Consider the following 27,529-nt stretch of genomic DNA (forward strand, 5'->3'; position numbering starts at 1 on the left):
ATGTCATAGCTCCCTTCTGTGACAGTGCACGTGTTATTCAGTGTAGGCGTAGAAATCTTGCCTCACATATGTGCGAGGCCAAATTCAAACCACCTTTTTAATCTGATGAGTGGGCACTTTTATGGGAAGTGGTAGATGGCAGTGGCGGTAATTATGATCCTTCCAATGCTGTCCCACATGCCCTACTTCCCACCTTTCGCTCTTGTCACAACCGCATAGTAGGCTGACCTGCCATGGCAGTAGTCATTTTCAGGAGTCAATGCATTCTTTGTTACATTATCCTGCACGGCTGCTGCTGCTGCTGCTGCTGCACCATGTGCACACAGGCTGGTATCAGCTTGTACCAGGCGAGGACAGGGGAAGGACTGGATCTGTCAGAGTGTATCGGCTCTCACGCGGTCGCCTACGCCGGTGCTTTGCATCTGCCCCGGCCCCTGCCACACTCCCACTCATTAATGGGGCCGGCCCTGACAACTGATCCTAATTGTCTTTGAACGGCTCTTCATGTATTATTGGTGCCTGACTGCCTTGGTTCACGTCAACAATCCATGGGAAGGAGAGACAGGAGTAGCCATATAGCAATCGTCCCACCTACTCATTCACATACGTGCACCAAATGTACACACAGACGTTATAAATTATACAGAATGATGTGCATATATTAGATGCACATAAATAAATGATTGCTAAATATATAAATAAATTTGTTTGCACTGTATGATATATGCGGCTTTGGTGTCTCTCATGAATGGCGTACATTATCAGTGTCAAAAAAAACAAAACCCAAACACATTTGTTGTCATGACTGTATGATCAATATGCTTTTATTTGTTTTGTTTTTTTGGAGTGAAAAAGCATGTGTGTGTGTGTGTGTGTTTGCTTCCCCTCTTGTCATGGGTTGATGAGTAGCGGAGGGGTGAGCGGTTCAGCGTAATCAAAGTGCCATCTGAAAAGCGTCACGTAAGGATCTCACCACCGCCGATATGTGCGAAGACGCTCGTGTTATTACAGTCGCAATCACAAACATTCAGTCAAAACACATCAATTATTTGTAGTCCCATGTGTGAATTATTACCCCCATATCCAACTGTTTACTCCCCATTTCACCCTTCCATTTGAGTCCTGATAAAGGAGAGAAAGGTTGGCTTGGCCTTTTATATGCAGAATGAAATAACTGAATACCAGATGCATAGATAAAAAGCATAGCGGCATGTCCTGTCCACTCCCATCACTGTCGCAGAGAGGAGAGATGTATGACCATTCCATTACTATGGTAACTAGCCACTATATTCAGAGCTGCCCGGATGTGTTTCTTCCCCGTGCAGTGACGAGAGGGCATAGCTGACAGGGCAGCACACACATACACGTACACACACTAACACAAGTGCACACAAAAACACAGATCAGGAGGGTGTGGAAGATGCTTCTTCTGAAATATACACATGTGGCCCAAAAAACACAGAATATTTATACAAATATGGAAACAAAGAAACATTAAAGCAATTTAGCTTTTTAAAAAAACAGCATTAAGTATTTATTTATATGTGCTTTTGTTTTCAACAGCTTGTGCAGATTTGGGAAGCAGATTTTCATTTTTACCATTTAATGGACAAAACAATCCTGAAAAATCATCAACAGCTTAATCCATAATCCCAAATTGCAGCCCTTCTTTTTTACTATCAGCCTATCAACACAATCAAACAAAATTGTCGAGCATTTTATCAGCACAACATTTTACATCGCCAACAAGCTAGCTTTATAAATCTAAACCACATCAGCCTGAGAGGTTGTTAGTAAAATAGTGTCACTGCATCACATTCACCTGCTCTTCTGCACAACACTTATATATTTGTAGAAAACTGCTATTAGAGATCATTTCTTTTTATTATTATCATTATTATTATTATTATTGTTATTATTGTCTTATGTTTCCACAGTTGCACACATGTAGTGTGACTACTGCATCCACATGCAACAGTGTGCTAGCGTTGCTCCTTGAGATTTTTCCTCCACTCGAGCAGGACCACAGATTCAGAGATTTTACTGTTGGCCACGAGCTTCACATACATTTCACATGAAGCAATTCTCCCGTGTAGTAACTTTTAACCTGGCTCATTCATTTTCCAAATGGCATTTTGTCACCAAACCATGCTTGTACTGAGGTAACACAACTGCTACAGATGAATAATATACAGCCTTCTGTTATTTGTATTATTATTATTTTTTTTTTAATTATTTATTTAAACTGCAGATTCGCTTCTGATATTCATTCATAATTGCTATTATAGATTTATTATTTGAGGAAACATCTGGCCCCCATGAGTCATGGTAATGTAATGACGTTGATTTGTTCAACATAAGAGTTCATTCTTTATCATTTAGAGTACACAATATTTTTTCCACATGTCATAATGTATTGCATTGATTTTGATGCACTGACAAAAAGAAGAAAAAAGGAGAAGTTAATATTCACTTTATTTTTCAGTAGGGATTCAGTACATCTGCAGCTTATTGCTTTTTATCAGTTTGCCATAGTGAGCGTATCATCGCCTCTAGTATATATTTTCAATAAAAAAACTCTAATGTAGATATAAACAGGTGTGTCACAGATAGACCAACTTCTTTTTCCAGACTTATCTTTTTTTTTCTTATACTATTAATCTGTTTTTGACACATTTCAGGATATCAATAAAAGTGAAGTCAAACCTGCACAAACATTTTGTTTTGCCGGTTGTCATTTATTCCTATGCTTCCATACATAGGGATTTCAGGGATGGATATTTTTATTTATTTTTTTTGCAAGCAGAAAAGAAACCAAAAAGAAAAGGCACAATAAAATTCAAGGATATAGTTGATATTCTTTCACCAGCCCTGTCTATGGTCTGAGTGGACTTGGAGTGCAGAGGTTTGCTGTACTGGAAGTGCCCTTTTAATGCAGTCATACTGCCATCTGTTGAGGTGAAAAGGAACTGCGTGTCTGTTTTGCTCATCTCTGAATTTTCTGAAACTGTACTACTGTCTTGTTCATTCTGTCTTTCAGTTTGTGTTTGTCTGCCTTTTATCTTGCCTTTTTTGGGAATAGTGAACTATGTGTTCGCGCGTGTGTGTGTGTGTGTGTGTGTGTGTGTGTGTGTGTGTGTGTGTGTGTGTGTGTGTGTGTGTGTGTGTGTGTGTGTGTGTGTGTGTGTGTGTGTGTGTAAACAAAATACTCCTCTCTGGATCAGCTGTTTCATGTCAGTAGGTCAGGTTCGTTTGTTTTAGACATTCTCTCTTGTCTAATCCAGACACTTATACTGTGGTCCAGACACGCTTCACTGACGGTTACACTGTAATGTTTGGGCCACAGCATTTTTGTGCTGACATAATTCTTTTGTGCCCAGGTTAAGTCAGTGCTTCTATTACCAGCCACACTAAGAGATGCCGCCTCAAATAAGAGAAGGAATGTGAAACGACAGTAGAGATGAGATGGTCGCAGCTGGAATGGGAGAAAGAACGGGGGGCTCAGTGTTGCAGTTTCAGCATCATTCAGTCAGACAACATGCCCTTCAGCTGAAACAGCAAGACCCTCCCGATTCTTTCGAATTAGGGAGATTAGCGGGAAAGCGCATAATGCAGGATGATGGAATTTGTCATAATTTGCATTGTCCTGGAAAGATGCAGTTTGATAGAGCGATGCATGGAGGGGCTTGTCATGTCCCACGGGCAGGTCATAGAGGAAGCTTGGCAGAAATGATTTTTGCGATATGTGCATCAGTCGTAAAAAGCCTCACAACCAATTTGTCAAAAAATTGTGAGGTTGGGACAGTTGAAGGCAGAGGGGGCATTTTGCCTAACGCGAAGAAGAAGAATAAAAAAAAAAAAAAAAACTCACTCTCAATCCACAGCCCGGCTCTGGTTTGGCACACTGTTCCCAATTTTATTAACATCCACTCTCTGAATATTTGTTGTTCGATTTCATCACATTTCTTCACTTTAACGTCATTATGGCAACCGCAAATTAAGGCAAGAATAACACAACCAAAACACATACATTCTTTTTCTTCTTTTTTTTTTTTTAATGATGGTGGGCAAATGTTTCTTCTTCTTCAATTTCTCGTTTATTCAGATGTATCTCTGAGCGTCAGGCTCCCCTGACCTTGGTCGTAGTACTGAGCGGCAGCTCCTGACCAACATAAAGTTCATCAGAGCTGACATGACAGTGTTACTCATCCACACGGTTCAGTGTCTATGCGATGGGTACGTTGAGGGCAGACATAAGGGGCACAAAAGGGAACGAGACATCCGCGTGCAGAGGGTGGGGGTTGGGCAGCGGCCAGCGTCTCCACAAGTTGCCTCTGCAGTGGCTTGTGATAATTGTACAATCTGGACTATTCTGTTAAATTTCTCAGCATTATAGCCCGTGTCATGGACATATGCTTCTAGTTTATTTCCTGAGTAAATGTACAGTTTTAGACTTGAGAGAATGCGTTCAGAAATGCCCTGCACTCGGCTTCCTTTGTGCACTTCATATGGCTATTTATGTCGCCGTTTAAGTAACACTGATTTTGCGTGACAGTTAAGCATACAAGGGTTAGGCTCAAACTGGAACACAAACAGGAAGAAAAAAAATGGGTATGGTGGGGGGGGGGGGGGGGGGAGAGAGAGGAGGAAATAAAAAAAGGCAAATATCTGCCTCCCGCTTCAAACGATGACTTAAATGAGGAGCCTAACATGGGGAGAAATTCAGTAAAGGGGAGAGAGGCTGTGGTTCTCCTGGAAGGTTTGTATTTGTAAAAATTAGGTGTCAGAAGAGGCAGGATTTCCTCAGGGCGCAGCACAACATGAGCCCATCTCTTATCATTTCCCACTCGCAGACGTGATCTGCTTTGAATGCGCTAATGCCGAAAGAGCCCCACAGACTTGAAGCCAGTGCGAGATGAAATCACGGCACACGTCCCTGACAAACTGCCATCCACCACACAAGGATTAGACAGACGTTGCACGTCAAAATCCCCAACACAACGTAGGAATAATGTATGCACTTAAATACATTCAACAAAACTTCAACCCCAGTTTTTTATTTTTTTTTGATCCCGACATTTTGAACTACTTTTAAGCTGTTTGCCAACCCTAAAAGAATCAATAAAAGACAGAAAATCACGAGATAGAAGTTTCGAAAAATGTGTCACACAGTGAGAATGTTTCATAAGGGATTAAAAGACAAAACGTGGGTTTCATTTTAGTATAGTTTATTTATCAAATTAAGTTTTAGGTCGCACAGTGTGCACCACCAGTGTCCTGGGTTCCAGCCTTGTGCCACTCACATACATCATGCTCCTTCTTATATTGTGTCTATATTTCTGTTCCTATTCATTTAAACTTTCAAATAAAGTAATCCTAAAGAGTTTTAGATGTGAGTTTGATAGGTTTTTACTGTTAAATCGTGTTTTATTCTTAAGGAGTTGGCAGCTGGTGCCAGCATATTACTGACATTTACAGCTCCATACTGACTTTGTAAATACGGGAAAAGTCTGACATGAGGGTCAGCAGTTGATCAATGTTTATGTGCACATTTTCAACAGACGTATACTTGCAGTTTGTTTTTCTATTTCTGATCATCTTCTACACATATATTTGTGCTATTCTACAGGCTATGGATATTTTGAAAGAAAGATTACGCTTTGGTAATCTTATATAACGATATGTTTTAACCGTGAACAAATATGGCCTTTGAAATTTGTCGAAAAACAGTGAGACTTCAAAGTGTCTTTTGAAACATTGCCTCTCTATCTCTATCATGCCTTTGAAAACTTTTTTTTTTTTCTCATTCAGGGTAAAATATCCGCCTTTTCCAAAAATAAATACTTACTTACATAAAATACAAATTTCTTTCAAGCAAACTGTTCAGGTTGCATCTCTGCATTTATGACTGAAGTACTTCAGAAGTAATAGAAGACAGAGAACGACTGAAACACCAAGTAAATGACCAAATAATGGAGATTAAATGATTTAGCCTGTGAGTGACTGTTCTTGAAATGACAGTATTTTTGATTGTGTCTCCGAAATGGTCCTACATCACACTGGGATGTCACTGTCACTGCAGTTACGACAACACCAGAAGTTAATAGTAAACACTGGTGACAAATACCCAAATAATACAACATCAAATTTTAAAATGGCGAAAATTCTTGTTTGTAGTGGCTGTATCGACATACTCTACTGGATGTTGTACGTCAACGTCAATGGTAGGGATGCACAATATCGATAATATCTGCAGATATTGGCTTTAAAATGTATTATTGGATATCGGCAAACGCACCAAGATCTGCCCATACAACTAAGGACTATGATAGTAAATACTAAATACGCTGGATGTTGGTGCCCTCTGCAACTATTATTTACATTGGATATCATCAAAAATGTCAGACTCAAATTTACATGATTGGTATCGCACCGCGTGACTTACAGCGTATAAGATTGTTGAAGTTGCGTATTCTGTAGGCAGCGTTAGTTTCTGGAGACACAAGAAGTGACTAATGTCATCTTTTTCTGGCTGACATTCTCCATCTGTTTGACAGAACCTGGTGCCTCTCTGCGGATTTATGCTGATTAGGCAGCAGGAAAAATATTTTTTAGTTGTGCTCTTAAAAATAAATGTACACTCTTGCATCAATACTACTATCCTTTATTATCTTGGGTAATACATTGCAAGATTTCTTTTTTATATATAAATTCATTCAGTGTATAAATTTAGTCTTGATTTACCCAGGAATGCGGATGCTCGGCTCTGAGAAGTGTCGGAAGTGATTTCTTAAAAAGGCTATAACAATCAGCTGTTGGAACAGCTGGCATGTGAGCTGTGATGTATAACTCAAGGAACCTAAGGTCCTTGAAATACACAAAGCTGCTGCAAACACACAGTAGCTGCTAAAGGATGTCATTATCTAACCTTTGAATGAATTCCAGGCTGTAAGCAGCACCCAGCTCCGAGTATAACTTTCTTGTTTTGTAGGTGAAATACAGCAAAGATAAATAAATACATTTATTTTATTTTTTTTTGGCTGTACGTCACGTGTGTGTATGTCGCAGGAAACGCCGTACACTAGTTGTAACCTCAGCTACATCATCACACAGCTTCTCGTGATGTCTGTAAAGAGTAACTACTGCTGCACAGACAGCAATGAAATGTTATCTCCTAATAAAAGTGGCAATGTCGCCTGCACCTCACAGAGGTTCACTAAATAAAATGAAACTCACCCTTTTCTGCTCAGACTCCAATATAAAAATGACTTCAATCAAGTCCGGCGCACTCTACGTTCACTCACGTACGACTCATTTAAAAGAGGGCAATTTTATGGCAAACGAAAAGATTTGACAATAAGTCATGAGGAATCTCGGAGACTAAATGGGAATATAAAAATATCGGAAAACTGTATTCAAGTTGGCATTTTATTTTAATTATTAGACATTTGTAAATAACACATCACAAATACTAATGATATCGTGCAAGTAATCCTCACACCCTGTAGCCGATACTGTACTGACATTATCCCTTAAGCTTGGTTACATGTGTCCTTGCATGAGGGTAAGTTACACCATATTAATGTAACCCTTTCTTTTTTTTTTTTTTACACATTTTGTATTATCATTTTCCTAGTTAAATTATGCATGAGGTCTCAATGGGGCGAAATGTGACCATTAGCATATCTGATGGGACCACCTCGCTCCGTCCTTGGGACCAGGCAGGAAAGCCTGACTGTTCGTCAATACCAGGTCATTTTATCCAGGGTAGGCCCCGTTCATTTGTACCATTCCGAGGCTCCGCTAATGACACTTGGAGACGTCCTCAGCGCGACGAGGGCCCAGAGGGCACCAACACCAATGTGAATATGGTCTAGCACTGTCTGGTCATCTGTGGGAGTGCTTTGACAAAAAAAAGTGCAATTAGAAACACCTCAGACACACCAGCCCTGAAATGAGACACCTTTAAGGGCTGGAAGGGAACACAGACAGGCGCTTCCTGAGTAGATTTACATATATGTTACTGTCTGCAGCTCGCTGAGATGGACAGAGAATGTCTTTGAGGTTGGTGACCTTTCGGCACGTCATTGGGTTTATTAGAAAACCGATGGTGTTTTAGCCAGGAAATAAAGGTCGATAAAGGTAGAACCCGGTTTTAGTATATAAATAGACAGTGTGCATGTTATTTCCTCGGTTGTTGGGCTAATTAGTAAAATAACATTTTTGAAGACGCTGGCAGTCGGTTTTATGACAGAGCGGTGTGAAAACTCATTTATTGGTATTGTTATAAATCTTTTAGATATTTTCATGTAAAATCAGTGGTTGGTTTTCTTGTGAAATAAGAAAAGTGTAATTTAAATCATGTAGAAAGGAAGAACAAACACCTATTAGACCTATTGTCTTGTCTTACATCAAATATTGATATTGCGATATAGCTTTGATAATCAGAATAATTATGTTAAAATCTGTTACAGTAAAAAAAAGAGACAATTTTGATCAGTTAACTTCAAATAATAAAATGGATTATTTTCATCTTTTTTATAATTTCAAAAGTATGGCAGCAAATATAAGATACAGTAGAACACCAACGATGACATGCAAGTATTGATTCACTGTGAAATGTGTAAGGAAGTGAATCTTCCCTTTTCTCTGTGGGCCATTTAGACTGCTAAGGTTAGCATTTGAAAAATACTTACCTTGTTATAGAAAGTTTGATGTCATATGCAGTTGTTTGACCCTTATGAATATTAAAGGATTCCATCTCCAGCCCATTAAAAATGCATGTGGCATTGTGGTTGTTGATCACGTTTAGAACGCCCATGCAAATTGGACTGTCTTTCCTGTCAGGGCCTAAGATGAATAATGTAGTTGTGTTGTATATTCAGGGACACACCATTGACAGTCAATTAACAAGTTTGATTGGTGTGTGAACTCATTCTTTTGAACTGTTAATTTTATGTAAATAGTATTCGCTCTCCCCTCTCCACCACTTTCTCTTCCCCACATCCAGGTTCACTACAGAAGGATGTGCCTCCACCACCGCAAACCCCCAAATTCCCAATTCCACCTCCCACTAAGAGTAACCAGAGTGGCGTCCTTAATAATTGATCATCACACACCTGCTTGGTAGAAGCTGTGGGAGTCTGCTTTTAACAGTCAAGGGGCCCCGTGCTCGCCCCTTTTGATATTCAAATCTACAAATGGTAGCCAACCTTTATGAATTCAAATTGGAGGTAGCTCTTTTCATTGGAACACGCCTGTTAGAAGATGATGGCCGTCCTTCCAACCTGATTGAGCGCCGTCTTTGTTGGAGTGGATTTGATGGCGTTTGATGGCTCATAAATGGAATGCCAATGACAATTTGTTGTCGCTGTGTAGGAATCTGGCCTTTGTGTGAGACAGTCCTAGTAACAGATCATGCTCACAGGTAAATGATCCAGCGATTGATCCAACTGGTTTAAAGCAGCGAGGGCCTTAACTCGTCCCTTTCTTCCTCCTCACCCACTCATACCTTTCTTTGCCTTGCCTTCGCTCCATCCTATCCTAAGAGGAAAGGAATTGGGCTCATAAACTGAAGGTTGCTGGTTGGGGTGCCCCTGTGCAAGACACCCAATCCCACATTACTCCCCGGCAGTGCTGCAGCAGACAAATTTGCTATTACTAATTGGCATGTATGCAAATATTACTATCTTTTATTCTAATTATCTTGTGCCCCACACCGTCCCAGTGATTTGGAGCAATAGAGATGGAAACTGGACATTTTACCAAGCCCATGTGATCAAAAAACCCTTGACCATATCATCCGTCTTACCATTTTGTAACTAGCACCTTTTCTGCTTCTGTCCCATCAGACACGGATTTAACTCAGTTCAGCTTCAACTTTCAAATGAGTTCTTTCCCACTCTGAGAGGCGTCCTAAAACGCCGTCTCCGTGTGGATGGAACACCTCTCCGACAAAAAAAAAACCCAAAACGTATTCATCTGAACCGGCCCTTTAGCCTGTCACCACCTGTGCAGGGTTTAATGACACGATTCTCTTTTGAAGTTAGAGGAACAAAGGATTGTTTGAGGGGGAAAAAAGTTTGTTTAAGCAGAAGCTACATCTTAACCAACACCTTCATTTCCACTTTGACCCCCCGCTAATCTCACTGTGAAACACGATACTCCGCACTGTGCCTTTTGCTAATTAGCAAAGTGTCTTGTCTCGAGCCGTGTATCAATTGATTCTGGCCTCACTGCGGCTCCCTGGACATCTGCATGTGCTCCAGGGGTCCCTGCATAGGCCAGCAATTATCAACATGTATCAACAGCATCTATTTGCATTGACCGGCGGCTAGCGTCCAGCGCTATAATGCCATTCAAGCTCACACACTGATGAGCTACAAGGTCTCTAAAGACTTGACCTCCCTTAATGTCACTCCTCATCCTAACTCGCCTCTCTGCATTAAACAGATAGATTTCCCCCCCCGCGCCCCCCCAAGTTTCATTATTCAAGGAGCTGGAGGTATTTAACAGAGAATTGAGCTTATTATCACATGCTTAATTATACTCATAAATAACAGTGGTGCCACAGAGATGCATTCGCGGGCTTCTCGCTGAATACCTGCTCATTTTATAACTGTGAAATGAAAATTGTTGGTGATAAGATGCTGAAAAGTGGGAGAGGTGGAAGTTGATAATTTATGCACTGCTACTCAAACATGTACTTATAATTAATGTTAATTTGATTATCGCACCTCACTGATGAATATTGTACTTTTTTTTTTTATGTATTATTTTGAAACTCATTGCGGAGTTTGACGATTTCGACGACAAGTGTGCTGATTGAGTTTATATGTGTCTATTTAAACCTTCGTATTTCTTTTATTTTAAACTGTAATGCAGCACTTGTTGTCAAACCCAAGTGTTTTAACAGCTATTCTGCAAATTTTCACAACATTTTTTAAATGGCTTTGGTGAACTTTGAGTGAAATTCAACAATAACAATCATTCATATCCATTCATTTCATCATTTAGTTTGACCGCTGTGCCACGCCATCAAGGCTCGATCTTGTTTTTTTGAGTTAAACATGCGCTGTGTTTTTCTCTCTGTGTTGTTTCTCTCAGGTTAATGAGTCCGTTTTCTGTGCGGGCCAAATTGCTTTGGTCCCATGCACCCTGCAGTTGGTGAAGGCAGGCACCAGGACGCAGGCCCGCGTGTCCTTCAGCCACGTGAAGAAGGTCCTGGAGGCTGTGATCAGTGGCTTGACTGTGGCTCATGTTCTCCAGGCTCACTGCTACGCCACAAAACACCAAGACATCCCAGTCATCAGAGCCGTCTGGCAGAGCATGCTGAGGGAGGACGAGGAAGAGGAGGTCAGTCGGTGTGGATTGAGATGTTTGTTTATGAAAATGATGCTTGGTTTAAGAAGAAAACGTTGAGGAAATAATGATCATGCACATTATATGATAGTCCACGCACAGAGAATGAACACGCGTTTAATGGATTAAAAGACGGTGGCATCCATGCTTCAATGAAAAAGTAAAGGAAGAGAGTAAGTTTTTAGTGAGGCCTTTCAGATTTGTGTCATTGTGAAATAAGGGAAAGTTCTTTGCCCTTTTCTCCCCCCTTGAGACCCGAGCCTCCACGACTGATATTTACCAGTGAGTGTGCTCATGAAAAGTTGATGATATGGGAAACGCTGGTGTCTTTGATAATGTGGAGCTTGGCACAGAGGCAGATGTCTTCCTCAGAGCCTCCCTAATCCTTTGCCCCCACACACCGTTTTGGAGCAACGTTCAACTCTCCAAGCAGCTTATCCCCCTCCCCACCCCTCGTTCCTGCCACCTCCCTCCATTCCACTGCCCCAGCTTACAACCCCGGCTTCCATAAGTCTTACAGGGCACCAGTTTCCCCCTGGCAGCCCTTCTCCTCCCACAGTAATCTGTCTCGCCATGGGAATAGGGCCTGCGGGAACACGGCAGGAGCCCACCCCCAGTATGTGTCTCTGTGCGGTGGTGAACTGAGTTAAAAACTCTCGTAGATGTCAACTTTGTGTCACATTCTCAAAAGTAATCAGTGTATGAAATTCAAAATGAGACATATTAATACCAGCAATCATATTTGCGGAAGCGTTCGCTATTCATTTAAATAACTAAACTACAGTTCAGTATATTTCAGTCATGTTTGTGGATGTGTGTGACACACAGGATAACACAGGGGATGAGGATGATACTTGTGGATGATACTTGTGTCATTGGTCACTGAAGATCGGCAACCGTGGCCATCTGTTGTGCTTTGCCGTGTCAGAAAAATCTAAAATATTAATTTACATGACCAGGGATTTTGAGCTATGTTTTATTTTCAAAGGACTGACAGATTAAGTAGCTCTAACTGACATCTCAGGGTTTCCACCTGCAAACAGATGAGAAATTCTCTTGAGATCAGACTTAATTTAGGTGTTTGGTATCTAAGCCAATAACAAAGTGTATGCAATGATGTGTGCATATATAGTGTGGATGCTTAAATGTGGTGGAAATAGTGTATAAAAAGTGTATAAAAAGCACTGGTGCCCAACTCAGGCGAAACGCCGATAACACAACTTCCAGAAAGATCGGGCATAGATTAGTCTCCGTTATTAATTTAAAAGCAAAATTACATTTTATACCTAAAGGTTTATTTAATCGTTTAACTCTCATTGATAGAGCTCAAACTATTGATATTTTGATCGAATAATCAGTTTGATGCTTTTTTCATGATAAAAACCAGATTTCCGATTGTTTAAGCTTCTTAAATGGGAGTATTTTCTTCATTTCTTTGCTCTGGATAACCAAAAAATCATTAAAAGCGAATCCTTTTGGTTTGTGGACAAAACAAGACATTTGAGGACATCGTCATTTCCAGGTTTGACGAACAGCGATCAACATTTTTTAAGGTTTTCTGATATTCTGAACACCAAACGATTAATCGATTAATCGAGAAAATAATCGACAGATTAATCGATTATGAAAATAATCGTTAGTTGCAGCTCTGCTCATTGGCAAATCATTGGCGAGTCTGTTAATGTATCAAACGGAATTGTATTTACAGTTAATTAGCTGGTTAGTAAGCAATTAAATTGCCAATTTACACTTTTTCTAACCTTTGTCCCGAAAGGCATCCGTTTTATTGTATGAAAACACCTTGAGTCTGGACTTGTCGTTTTTTTCTTCCAGTTGCTACCGACTCGTTGTGTTTTGGTTAACTATAACCTACACAGATGATGTATGATGACATTAGGCCTTTTAAATAAGCCTGTTTTTTTGTAATGTCAGGTTCAGAGTATGAGTGTCATACATATAAACAGTTAACTTTTTCACCGTGTGTTTGTATCTACCAAACCACTAGTGAAGTGCATGTTTCTAAAAGAACCACCAGTGCCGAGTGTGTCTGTGGGGCCGTGAAGCCATATTGTTGTTGCGCGTTGATAATTTATCTAATCAGGTGGACGAAGAAGCTTGCAGGGTTAATTGGGAGCATACTGGAATCTCCGTAAGTGTGAAATTGCATTTACGGCGCATTAAACCACAAATAGCCTGTTTGCCTTTGTGTGTGCATTGGGTTTGATGAACAAGGAGATGTTGATGTGTTGAGTCAATAAATGTTAAAATGACTGGAGCAATAACAGTGGAAAAATACCGCAACTACTTTTATTTTTATAATGTAAAACAGATGTTGTTAAAGAAACTATTATAATTGCTGAGATATTTGTAAACCGAAAGATTGAAAGTAATAGTAATGCGGCGAGTTTCCTCCCTGCATAGTCTTGCGACATGACCCTGTGTTTTATTTACACAACGGGCTTCAGAGATTCACTGGAATCCGGAGAGAAGAGAGTGACTGAGGGAGTGAATGGAACGGAATATCATAGTAGACTGACAGCATTACAGTAAGTGCTGAGACTTAGAGCCACATGCTGAAGGTTTCCCGCTGGGCAGGAAATGTAGGGGAACTGGCTAAGCAGTGCAGTCCCATCAGCTCCCTGCTGTTCCCCGCCTTTACACCACTTCCTTATTACCGTGTTTACCGTTCGGCTTTTACGCCTCTCAGCCATCGCGCCCGCCGCACGCTCCAGGCGCATGGACGTGAGTTAGAGGGAGGAAAGTGGGGAGAAGGAAAACAAACATAAGGAGAGGCAGGTCACACCCCATCAGCGGAGAGAGCTGAGCCCAGCAGATTTGGACTTCATGCATTTACCTGCTGCCTGCGGAGTAAGAAAGCACAAGGGGAATGGCTGCATGCCCTGGAATTGAAGTGAAATGGAGTCACTAGAACAAGCGTGTTAAGTTGTTAGTTTAGAGCCAAACTGAACACTCACACTTACACACACACACACACACACGCCTGCCCCTTCTAACTTTCCACTCAACTCCACCATTCATCAAATGCGCAGTATGCAATTTCTGCAGCTCGATCAAAACAAAAACTAAAGAGCTAGATGATGTTGGGGAGCAGCATGGTGTGGTGAGCTTTATGCCACTTCCCGATCAAGTGACTGATCCTCTCTTTTGCCCAAAGTCCCTTTTTTTTAAAAATTGCATTCACCAAACAATTTATTAGTAGCTGTTTAAAACGTCTGACATCGACAGACTCCTCTCTCTCTCTATTTCCCTTTCTGTTTCAAAGTAAAAGTAATCTAGTGTTTCCTTGTTCTTTTTTTTCAACAATGCTTTTATTTTGAAATATTTGCAGGGCTAACGGATAAGTGGCTTCACGCTGAATTACTGATTACTGGCATTTAGAGCATTTATTATTTATGACTATTTTTAAAGGCAAACAACAGCAGCGGCTCTGCAAAGGAGATCATGTCATTAAAAGGTGATGAATGATTTCTGTGGATTTGAAGAGGTGTTGTTAATGTAATACTTCCTAAATATACAACATTAGTCTTGCTTTTAAATATTTGAATGCAGACATATAACATATTATATCTTGGTCAGGTAAGGATGTCAGCTTTTACTCCTCTGGCAGTAAAATACACGTATAATGATGCTCTGACCACAGTCCGGTCTGAAACATTCATGTGCACACAGGACAGCCGAACAAACTTCCCACCCGATGTAACATTTTGCCGGAGACATTAATAAAAAAAACGATTCTGATCTAACCTTGTCCAACAGCTTTGACAAAAAAAAGTCAGCAACTGTACTGTAACACTAAAGTCCTGCCAGAGGCTGGAGCAGAGTGCTGAAGTCTCCTGATCTCCCTGTGGACAGTCGGTTGAGTATAGTGCCTCGGCAACCGAGGCCTGCAGGGTGGCCTTTAAGCCTGGCTGAGCAAGTCCACATGTCCTGTCACTTCTCTCCCCAGTTCCCACTCTCTGCTCCATGTTCAATCACTATTGACAAGTGCATGAGCAGCTCCCTCTAGGAAGAATACATGGCTGGTGTCAGAAGTGCTAATATAACATTTATCAAAGCACAGGACATGTATGTGTGCTGTCACTTTGTCTGACATGCTAAGAGGTTCCGCGCTGACACGGGCTATTGTTCTCTGCTCTGTTGCGATTGTTGTTGTTGATCGCCACCAGCCCGGCTCTCCGCGGAATCAGCAGAGTAAAGAAAAAAGTTAACGTTAACCCCCCCCTTGCACACATACCCACTCAGCTTCACTCTCGGAGGCGAGCGGGCCGCTGCTGATACACAATTAAGCGTTTGCTGAAGTTTAATCTGATGGTAAGTGCTGCTGTAGTGAATCTGAGTGACTGGGTCATGACGAGCCGTCTGTTGGAGGGACAAAGAGGCCTTCATCTGCTCTTGTCAATGATTTCTCTCTTTTTTTCCGTGAGTAAATATCAAAATAAAATGTAAGTAACCTGTTATTATTCTGCACTTACGAAGTGGGGTGTAAGTGGATGAAAATTGATCCAGCAAGCTGAAAAGGGGGTTTAAGTGTTTTTGCCCTATCGACTCCAGCTGAAACGAGGGTTATATAAAACACTAATTTCTCTCCCATTAGCCACAACCAAGTATTATTAGAGCGCCGCATTGTAGCACTGCTTCAAGACATTGTGTTTCTGCTAATGGCCTTCTGTCCAGGGGAGAAAAAAGAAAACAACATTTTGGCTCTGTAACTAAAAACGAAATGCATGTGGTGAAGCTGCCGCAGCATGTTATGAGTGATCTTCTGAGAAAGGTGAGAAGTCATCATTGAATAGGAGCTGTCATGTCAGGAAATGTAGCACAAAGTGAACAAGTGTGTGCATTTGTGACGGCCGCAAGCATTATGGATTCTCTCTGGTTTGTTTGTACGCTATCATTACCGAGGGTCACCTCACAATTTCACATTAATTGATAGCCTGTCAGTCCGTCAAGTAAAACCCCCGTCTTTGTGCTGTGTGGTAGAATTTTGACGATGTGCTTTAAAATGATGTTTAATGTTGATGGTGTAGTGTTTGTGATCAGAGAGCTCGAAATGCATCCCAGCAGGGGGGGGGGGGGGGGGCCTTAGATTTGATTGAAATGTGTTGAAACAAGTGTATAATTTACTGACCAATTTGTATGAATACCATCTTGTTTGCATTGCAGGACTTGCTTTGGGAGCCCGAGGTGAAATCTGCTCCGTTGCTGGTCGTCGTCGTGCCTGCCTTGCCAAAGGGTGCAGATGTTGAGCTTCATGTCACGGCAATTCGGGACGATCCCACCAAAAGGACGTCCTGTCACACGGCCGCACAAGCGGCATGCGGATCCATCGAGTGCTACACTGTGATGTCCGCCGACAGGTGCGGCGCCTCCCTTTCTCTTTCCCTGACTGCGACTCGAGGTAACCCGGAGGTGGAGGACGCGAAGGGCGTAACGGAGGCGGTTGCCGTTACATTCCAAAAGGCCCTGGCGAAGATGGACGCCGGGCTGGTGCCACTGTGTTCACGCGTGTTTTACAAGTGTGGCCACTCGCTGGCACAGCAGATTGTTGAAGGTATGTCACGGTATCTCACTCAAGAGAAGCTCGAAAACGAATGAACTATTTAAAGATTCTTTCTCTTCAGTACGCTGCTCTGTTGAGGAAACACCGGTGACATACAGTACACTGCTCCTGCATCACTGTATTAATGAAAACAAAGTGACAGCCTGTCTCATTCGGCACTCTCTTTTCAAAGAAAGTTTGCACTGACAACTAGTTACATATACTCCATAAAGTATTCTAGAAAGCAGTCTCTCCAGAGGGATCTTCCCTCCTTCCTGTGTTTAATTATTGTAAGTCATTTGTTGTGTCTTCACTGTGTACAGTAACCCGAGCAGCTGGCAGTCTTTTGTCATCATTATACTTTTATACTACACTCCCAGGATTCTAGGTTCTCATCGAGACATGTGTGGAGTGGAATTTGCTTTATCCCGAGAAATGTTCTCTCTGAGGGGAAAAAGGGCGACGAGCGCCATCGATCACACGGGCTCACTTGTCAACTCATTGCTGAAGCACTCAATTAACATTTTTGAGTCCGTGCCAAAGTAGCCATCTTACTGTCATTCTCAGCGTCGACATAACTCATCTTCTGGAGGACGTTAAATTATGGTTATCAGTGATGAACGGAACAAGTTTGATCTTCGAAGAATACGCTTTGATATATTTATGACAAAATAACAGCGCTATTTGTTATGTTATTACCTAATTGTTTAATTCCTCTTCAGCACTGATGACATGATGTATGACACATGTCATTTGTTTGATTTAATATTACCCCCAAACAAATAATAATCACATTATTTTTAAATTTAGATTATTTACTGTGTCACTGGGTCATCTGGAGTGAAATCAACTTCAATATTTGCCATTGAAATGTATAGTATTTTTCTTTGATTATGGGCTGCACAGGCTGCTTGCTCGCTTGCCTAAAACCATTTACTGACTCATCATTGAGCTGGAATCCGTTCCCTTACTCTGCACGCACAGCCGTGCCCTGGAAGCTTACCCACAGGCTTCTTTATGGGTCACAGCCTATGCTCATTGGGTGATGAATCCAAAAAGTCAAAAGGAAGAAAAGTAACACCTCTGGCACTGGCATCGCAACTGCTGCTGTCAGCGGGCAGACAGACAACAACACTGGAGCGTAATGTGACTGCACTGCACACCCCCCCCCCCCCCCCCCCCCCCCTTCAGTTACTCGCGTTAGGATTCACAGCTGAAAGACATGACATATGCTCCAAATGAAACCTTTAAACATCTTGTCTCAACTTGTTACTTATGATAGAAAGGTTCTCGCAAGGAAAGGCCCTCACAACACAAACAGAATTCCGACTGGGAGAGAGGGGAGCTAAGGAAACATTGGGAAATGTCTGGTATAGTATATCGTAGTTAGTGGATGGAGGAGTTCAAGTTTGAAGTCAAGTGAGTGGGCAGTTGTTTGAAAACAACTTTGGAGGCAAACATTTGTCTTTTTACTCATTCCACATGTACTAGTGAGTGAAATGTCTGGAAAATGCTCCTTTATGATCACCTGATTGTTACTGTCTACTGTTTTGTATTTGTCAATTTAGTGTAACTAAATTAGAAACCACTGGGTGGCTTTGGGCATTTAAAGCTCCATAATGTGCAGCAGGTATCAGCTATGCCACTCCACTTTTTCCTCTCCTAATTTACCGCAGCCTCCTTCGATTGACTCGGTACTTACGACATTTAAGTAAAGATAAATTGTGTTGTGTTGTGTTGTGGACATTCCTAATGGTTTAGCTTTGATAACATGCAGATTCCACAAAGCTCCCTGTGTGTTCACTGTGAAGCAGAATAATGGCCAGTCCTCCAGGGTGGATGGTTTAGTTCCATCCCATTGCTAATGTGATAGCTTTTGAATCTTCCAGCCCCTGTCCACTGGGCCTCTCTTAAATGTGGGCTCCCCTGTGTAGCCCAAAGGGGGGGGGGGGTCTGTGAGACCAGGGGACAGGATTTTGTGCAATATTTAAAGAAGAATTTCTCGGGATTGAAGCGAAGCACTCTGTGTAATTACTCGCTTTTAACTCACAAAGACAAAATCGCGCACAATTGCATGGTCACTCAAGTCACTTTCAGCCTCCCCTCCCTCTCGTGTCTCTCGTCCATGCATAAGCAGACATGTCCGCGTACACAGACACCGAGAGAGACTCTCAACGAGAAGGCCCAGTTATTTCCAATCTCGCACAAAGATTAAAACACCCTGACATAAAACAGGTTTAGTGCGCAAGGTGTGATGAAGGGTGTGTTGCTTCTCCCTTCAAAACCCGTCCCGTCTTTGATTTCTCCAGCTCGTGCGGTTGTCAACTAGCCATCTCCAGAGGATCCTGCTTCCCAGGGTGCACCCTGGTGCTCTGATAACATATATTTAGGTTTTAATGCCCTCTGGAAATTCCTGTGTTCAATGGGAGCATTTTAGGCTTTTGTGTGAATGAGCTAATTAGGTTGTGTGGGCTCTTTGTATGGATGTTTTGCATGCTGTGTGTGCTTGGAATGAAAGAGAATGAGGCTTATTAAAGAGTACAGGACTGCCCTTGAAACCTCTGTCCTCACTTCTCTTTCAACAAGTTCACATAGATGTCAGACAGCAGCGCTGCAGCACTAGTCGATGCTATTATAAGTGACTCGTTTGTATTTGTCTATTGAGAATTACTTTTAGACGGATGTTGTGAATGGGAAGAAACTGGCGTGGCGAGATGTGATATTGCAATGTGTTCCAAGGTGTCTAACCGTTACGGGCCATGCCGGATCACGGTGACCACACCCAGGTCCCAGCATGCTGTTATATCAGCAGAAATAAGAGAGGACAGTCAACCGTGAGACAGGAACACTTGTGACCAATTAGTTCACATGGCAGAAGAGGGAAGCGGCAATGTCCCAGCGGGCTGCTGCTAAATAGACAGGCTGTCATCAAGACTCGGCTCTGAGATGCTCAACGAATTCTCACATGCCCACTGTCCATCTGTAGTCTGACCACACAATCACACACACATGCTTGTACAGCACGTTTAGTGAGGACACTCGTTAGTTGTCAAGTTAAGGGACCTTGAGGGACCTTTACCATCACAATTAAATGCCTAACCAAAAACCCTTAACCCTTACACTAACCTAAATCCAACTACTTTCTAGCTCCAGTTTGGCTGAGCCGTAGTCCCGACACAGCTCCATAACATCCCCAAAACCGCAGGAACAGAGGATCCATTCCACACCCCCCTCCCCAAAAAGCTGCTCGGTTGCCCAAAAGGGCACTGCACAGTTTGTACCCACCCCCTTCCCCTTGTGTCCGTGTGTTTGCTTGTGTGTGTGACTCTGTGCAATTTTTAGAGGGGTGCCTTGGAGTTCAGTCCTTGCTGACCATATGTCTCCTCTGCAGGAGACTGGACTGGGGGAAGGTTTGCAATCTGCCAAGGATGTAAGAATGCCAATAATTTGTAAATAGGCCCATGTTCCCTGGTCTAAGGGTTAAGTGTGTCGCCTCTGTCCTGGGACGTCCCCCAGTGGGATAGCTATATGAGAACCTAGTGTCCAACTGCAGTTAAAATTCTCATGGTCTGTTTATGCCCTCACACTCTAATCTCCCTCTCTCAATCTCTACCTGCCAGGACTTGAAGAAAGTTTAAGAAGCTCTCTGGAAGAGTCCAGTCCATCTGTGGCCCTGGTTCCAGTCCTGGACTTGCCTGATTCGCAGATCATCCACCTGTCTTGCTGGCTCAGTTTATAAAAAAAAAAAACAACCACTCTCCAGTCCTCAACAGCTCTGGAATTCAGTGGGGCTTTTCTGGAGGAGCCAACACCTCGCGACTTTACAACGGGACATCAGTGACTGTGGAAAAGGAAAGACGGTATAACCCGCTCATTAATGTTTGTCACCGCTGATTGTTGATTGTTGCAAATGCTTTGTCTGTCTCCAAGTGGCTTCTATCGTGCGTCGGGTGGAGGATGTGTTTATTCCACTTCACACCCCAGAACATTGGCCAGTAATCCACTGTGTCCTCCAGTGGAGTTGTAGACTGCAGCAGCTGTTATTCTGCCTTGGAGAGGAGTCTTGTGGAAGTGCTATAACCTAAGCCTGCATACCAGAAGACAAGAGGCCATAGTCTACAAAAGGAGACAGTAGCAGTGTCTCATTCCATGAGGTGATAAACTATATCCCCCTGAATCCCACTGTTTCTGGTGGAATCTCTCTTAGCACGCTAACTAACACCCCTCATAAAGGCCCAGTGCCACCACTGACACCATCTGTTCAGTTGTAAACTTATAGATTTACTGTGTGACTGGTTGTGTGCCTGTGTGATGAGAAGGACTGTTTCTTACGCTCATGGTCCAAGGGATTCAAGACGTGTTATTATTGTGTAATAGGCAATCAGCACCAAGCACCTGAAAAGATTAAGCCTCTTTATGTTTTGTATTGATTCTAAGGCAACCTGGTTAATAGGAGAGAGACGCTGCCACACACAGCCGCAGGGCAGGTGTGTGTGTGTGTGTGTGTGTGTTGGGGGATTGTCAATGTGACGATGTATGAAGAAAATAACACTATTAACCATTGCTCCTGGAACATTTCTTTTCTCAAAGATCATGAACTGTATTGATGACTGAGTTGGAAAGCATCTTCACTCCGGCAATTCTCTTCATCGCGCTTGTGATGGCAGGAGGACAGAGTGGGCTATTGATCTTCACCCGCCAATGTTGTTTTGATTGTTGTTATCAAAAATTGAACAATGGAGACAGCCAATAGAGCCCTAAGATTTTTATTGTAGGTTGGAAAAACACAAACAAGCAATTATTTACGAGCGCAAACAAGCCGGTGCCCCATAAAATATACAAGAGAGTGTGTGTGTTAATGTTCACGTTTGGTTTGCACCAGAGGGGGATTCTGAAGCCCCAAAATAAAGATGTGGGCACTAAATTCTTTTATTATGTGTGTGTATACATCAATTAAGTATGTAATCATAAATTCCACAACAATTATTAGTTTGTATTGCAGTTATGTGGGTTTATGCATTTTCTTGGTTTTGTTGAATATCACACTGTGTATTAGAGACTTTAACATCAAGTGTTCAGCAAATGTTCCGCAGACTTCACAAAGGTTAGTTTGTTGTTAATTAGACAGTCTTCTTCATATTCAACAAGGTCATCAACTCACTGAAACGCGTTTGTCACCTAATTTTGCTTTATTAATAAAAAAAAATAGACTTGTAATATGTTTCATTATTACACAAAACGTAAGATTTCATTCCAATACACGGTGTATAATTTCAGTAAAAACAGGAGCACTGTGAATAAAATTCAGTACATGGCGGTCACTTGTCAGTCTTTCAGTGAGCATGTTTCTAGGCAAACTAGGCAAAGCCTCATCATAGCCAGTATGAAAGCCTGTGGCACACACTTGTTTGTGTCCTTCCCACTGTGTTCCCTCACAAAATGAAAAAAGACAGGGTGACATTTGGTTTTCTCATGAGTTTTTGGCAAATATACATTTTCAACCAAGCTGACCTGCAACCACTGTGCAAACAGACTAGCTGTTGTGGCTAGCATTGTCCTTTCGTGTGCAGCGTACCAGCCTGCGGCCATTGTCATTGTGGCCTCGTACGTGGACTTTAACTCTGTTTTTCTTCCCCCAGGCCAAAGAGGCTGATGTGTGTGACTCAGTTTCCCAATTGCAGTGGGCTACAGTAGGGAAGCCTAGTTCAGGAGTAACCTTGCTGCACAAAATGCCTCCTGACATTGAGGCTGGTTTGGTTCAGTGGCTGTGGTTTTTGGTAGTTTGCCTCATTTTGTGTCGTAATGTATTGTTTTAGTTTCATGACATGTAAAAGCATATATTTATGGTCACTCCAATGACTTACAATAAAACTCATTCTGCCTGTACAACTGTCGAGCCATATCATGCTATTGAGTGGTGTCTGCTGCCCTCTCATGGTCAACCAAATAACTGCAACTTAAAGGCAGCAGAGTAGAACATTTTATAAGAAAATCCAAGCAGCATAAGAACATGTGCCTCTACTTTACTGGATCAATTTAGGAGATTAAAGAAAAACAAAATGTACTTTTTGTCAGGGTTTAAAACCAAAAAATATTTCTTTTCATAGACATTTTACATGATGATGATATAAATCAAGAAGTTTTTTTTTTTAATTGTCATTATGAGGACATAATGGAATTTTTTTATGTGTCAAATAAGAGCGACCTCTATTTAACAGGTGATCTGGACTGAAAATCCACCTGCTGCATCCAACACGGGTTAAACACAATTATTTCTCAGAGCCCAATACCGTGGATATTTCATATTTCTTAGCACATGCACCTTGTGCATTGTAGGTACAGTTGCCCGCATTTGACACTATCCCAGACTATATTTAATGTATTCTTAAAGCAATACAATGATTCACAGTTCATGTTAAATTATTTGAAACATGACTGTGACAAAGTTCTAGGCTATACTGTATTAATATTTCCTTTATGATCATGTGGGTGTGATTTGGATGAAAAAAACAGATTTGATTGATTGTGATTGTCTAATGCAACGTATACTTCCTTATGACTGTGACAGTTGTTTGGAAATGACAAGCTGAGTTGAAGTCACACTGGTCTGATTGCAAAAACATTAGTTGTCATGGTGAAATTCAGGGTGAAATAAAATAGCCGTTGTGTTTGAAGTGGATTGATTTCATTAAACATTTAAAATAATGCCCATGTTCATGATAACAATTTTGAAATCTTCGATTAAAACAACTTAAAAGTAAATACTCAATAGTTTCCATGGAACGATGTCTGTTCACATCTGCACATTTGCCACGGATAGGAACCAAAGACATTTGTTTCCCGTCGTACACATTGAGGAACGTACACTTAATTTCCCGGTATGACGTCAGATATTGCTGCACCGTTAGCATGAAAGCTAAGACAATACGAAACACAAATTGTCCATAAATAACGGATACTTGTAGTGTTATAGTAGGTGTCTTTGACACATACCACACAAGCTTAGGTAGCTAGTGAGGTAGGTGGTTTCGACATTTCTTCTTTATTTTTTTTTGTTATTTTTGTACCGTAACTTGTTCTAAAATTACTTTTTTTTCTGCTAACAATGGCGGTTAGCAGGCACTTCAATTGTTTGCAATTACTTGGGTTGTTTAGATTTTCTAATCTTTATTTATTTAGATTTATAACTTTATAACATACTGGCTTTAATTGAATATTGTATTAAGTAAGAGTATTTTAATTGTTGTAAAAATGTCCCACTTTCACTGCCTTGCTTTCAAGTTTTATACCATATGTTTTGTCATAGGTCAAGCAAAAAGGATCATCCACGGTGACGTCAGGATGCATCGGTGTGCAGTTTGTCAAAAGTCTTTCCCATCGCCATATAAACTTAGGAGACATCAGGTTGTCCATACTGGCCGGAAGCCCTACATGTGTAAAGTCTGTGGAAAAGCCTTCACACAAACTGTGCATTTAAAAACACACTTGCTGAATGTCCACGATTCACAGATTCCAGGAGTCAGTCAACCGGGGGGCAATTTGGCCAATGACCAGAAGAAACCAAACTGGGAAAAACCAGCTGCAGGAGTCATTGGCAACTGTTCTACAATGCCATCAACTGTGTTCTCTACTGCGTTCTCCCAGCCAGAATGGAAAAGAGGAACTGTAACTCACAAGTCATGTATTCCTTTGTCAGAGACTGGAAATAGAAGAACACATGTGGCACATGTAAATGATGGTTTGGTCACCCAGAGCAGCATCTCATGTGATATGGACCCAGTACATCAAGATCAAGGTGATTCTGCAAACATGGATGCATCTATCTGCAGCAGCCGCAAAGGATTCACATGCAAAGTCTGCCTGAAGTCATTTAGTTCATCTCTTCAGCTTTGGATTCATTCACCAATTCATAACAAATCCAAGTCAATAGAGAGGGGCCAGACTTCTAAATTGAAGATGAATTTGAAAAAGTGCTTGCAGCCACAAAACTTGAGAAGCTCATATAAAACCAAATTAGCTCAGAGACACCAGTGTAGTACATGTTTTAAAACCTTTTGTTCACCATCCAAATTGCAAAGACATTTCCTGACCCATACGGGACAGAAACCCTACTCATGTACAGTTTGCCGGAAAACCTTTACGCAAAAGGTACACTTGAAATCTCATTTAGAAAATGGATGTCCACTTTCTGGGGTCAATGCAGAAAGTAGACATAACCAAAAAAACTCCAATTTGCAGACTCGGTTATCACTTCAAGACCCTTCAAGTCATCTGAACTCATCAGTGGAACTCAAGTTACAATGTAAAACAAGTGGAAATTCTGTGAATGACCTCAATAAGTCTGACATCAAGTTGGATGTGGTTGTAAAACCAGAACAACCATTAATTACAAGCAGTAACGGTCAGGATGTTTGTGGTAGGTCAGGTGAACAGGAGTTCACAAAAAAAGATATGAAACCCTTTCAGTGTATGAGCTGCAACAAATCTTTTAGGTTAGAAGTGAATTTAATACGTCATTGTAAAATTCATCAGAACTGTAAAGAATTGGGACGCTCTGTGCAAACCAGGTCTATGACTAACAGTAATGATGTGGAAATCTGTGATTCTGAAGCAAAGAGACGTGTAGCTGAAGGTAGTCATGCAGATCGGACTGACTCTAGCATCTTTGTTGAACCAGAATCATGGAGAGAACTTTGGGATGACTCCTCTTCTCAGGATGCTTTAGCAACAAAACGCCGGAGGAAAGGCTGCAGCACCACCACCAGTAATCAGATTAATACCTCACATCAGTGCTATATGTGTTCAAAGTGTTTTCCATCGGGATCAAAACTTCAGAGGCACATACTGACTCACACTGGACAGAGGCCATTCCACTGTGAGATATGTGGAAAGAGATTTCAACAGAAAACACACTTGAGGGTCCATTCTCGCACGCACCTCTGGTCTAGATATCAGAAACAGCGATCGTTGTATATCAATCGTCCGCCCTCACGCACAGGTGGGCTTGACGAAAGGGTTGCAGCAGATGTCCCAAACAACAAAATGTTAGTGCCAAAAAAGGAAATTGAGACATGTACTGCAGTACAAATCGATCAGATCTCTTCTATAGTTGCTCAGAATAATGGCGAAAGAGAATCAAGGAACAAAATCTTCCCACATACCTTCAACAAAAATGAGACATTACACTTCAGAAAGGTTTCCAAGGTTAACGTAAAAAGCACCCAGATGTCTGAATCAATGCAATATCCTGGCAATGTACGACACAAGTGCTTCCACTGTTTTAAGTGTTTCCAGAGTGCTTCTAAATTACAAAGGCATGAGTTGGTGCACACAGGCTTGAAGCCGTTTCCGTGTCCTAAGTGTGGTAGAGCTTTTGGGCAAACTTCACATCTGAAAAGACATAAAAGGACACGCTGTAACAGGAAACTGTCAAAACCAGTCAATCGACAGGTGAACATCAAGAAACTTAAAACAAGTTGTCAGCAGCAACTTTACCCAAGGATCACTGTTAGTGTCCCAACCCCACAGCAGTCTGCAAATACTTCCGCTATGAGTTCAGTATTTAACAGTGTTGTGAGTAAAAGAGGAAAGACGAACAGCCCGAAGACAAACTCGAAAAGTAAAACAAAGAAACTTCACACGTGTGGAATATGCTGTAAGAACTTTCCTTCTTCATACAAACTCTCAAGGCACTTGGTTACTCACTCTGGGTTAAGGCCGTTTAAATGTGCTCGGTGTGGCAAAACCTTTACACAGCGTTGTCATCTGAAAGTTCATGAGCACAGGTGCAGACAGGAAAGCAGGACCTCGCATCAAACTCACAGAGTAATAAAAAATGTCACCCACCTCCGGAATAAATGCATCGACAATCTCACTGATAATACAGATTTCAGTGTGAGAGCAGTGGGACAGCAGATGGAGTCATGTTATTCTCGTGTTGGAGATGTCTCTTGTATCACAGAGGCAATAGACACTACATGGCTGTCAGTAGGGTTTAAAGAGGATATTGAATCAGGGTCTTTAAATGAGACTACAATTGGTTACAATCAGGCTACAGACCATTGTAGTAATTCATTTCCCTCAGAGTTTGACCGTGAGATGAATAATCTAATCCAAAATCAAGCTATTTCAGGTGCAGCTATGTTATATCAACAAAAGGGTAATATGCATAATGTAGAAATACCATGTCATAAAAACACCACAGCTGTTTTAGACAAGAACAAGGTACTCAGAGCTTACTGGTGCGAACCATCAACAGTGTTTGAATGCGGCAAGTGCGCTGTAAACTTAACGAGCGAACAGGATCTCAAGAAACATCTTTGTGCAGCTCCTAAATTGACAACTTCTGCCCTGAAGTATCAGTGTGACATTTGCTTCAAACATTTTGTGTCTCCTTCTAAACTTAACAGGCATTACAATGTCCACACACGCCAGAGGCCATTTTAGATGTGACATTTGTGGCAAAACCTTTACCCAGACATCACACACCAGAAAACACAGATGGACTCATCAATAATCAAATGTATACACTGTTGTGTATGATCAGGATTTTTGTTATAAAATGGTGTTTATGATAATCACAACATGTTATTTGTTTTATATGTAAAA

General features: G+C 41.5%; 2 protein-coding genes across 2 annotated transcripts in view; both read left to right on the top strand.

The window, feature by feature from the left end:
* Window positions 1-22,138, top strand: part of dph6 (diphthamine biosynthesis 6) — a 54,795-nt gene extending 32,657 nt beyond the window's left edge. The window contains exons 13-15 of the mRNA XM_058615997.1: window positions 11,107-11,355; window positions 16,546-16,933; window positions 20,542-22,138. Coding sequence (XP_058471980.1) covers window positions 11,107-11,355; window positions 16,546-16,933; window positions 20,542-20,660 — 756 coding nt within the window. The 3' untranslated portion in view covers window positions 20,661-22,138. The remainder of the gene's footprint in view (window positions 1-11,106; window positions 11,356-16,545; window positions 16,934-20,541) is intronic.
* Window positions 22,139-23,809: 1,671 nt separating this feature from the next.
* On the top strand, window positions 23,810-27,499 carry LOC131444332 (zinc finger protein 770-like). The gene is made up of 2 exons (XM_058614543.1): window positions 23,810-23,939; window positions 24,228-27,499. Exon 2 carries the CDS (start codon window positions 24,263-24,265, stop codon window positions 27,365-27,367), a length of 3,105 nt encoding a protein of 1,034 aa, XP_058470526.1. The 5' UTR covers window positions 23,810-23,939; window positions 24,228-24,262; the 3' UTR covers window positions 27,368-27,499.
* The last annotated feature ends 30 nt before the right edge of the window (window positions 27,500-27,529 follow it).

The sequence above is a fragment of the Solea solea genome, chromosome 18, assembly GCF_958295425.1.
Source record: "Solea solea chromosome 18, fSolSol10.1, whole genome shotgun sequence".
Classification (NCBI taxonomy): domain Eukaryota; kingdom Metazoa; phylum Chordata; class Actinopteri; order Pleuronectiformes; family Soleidae; genus Solea; species Solea solea.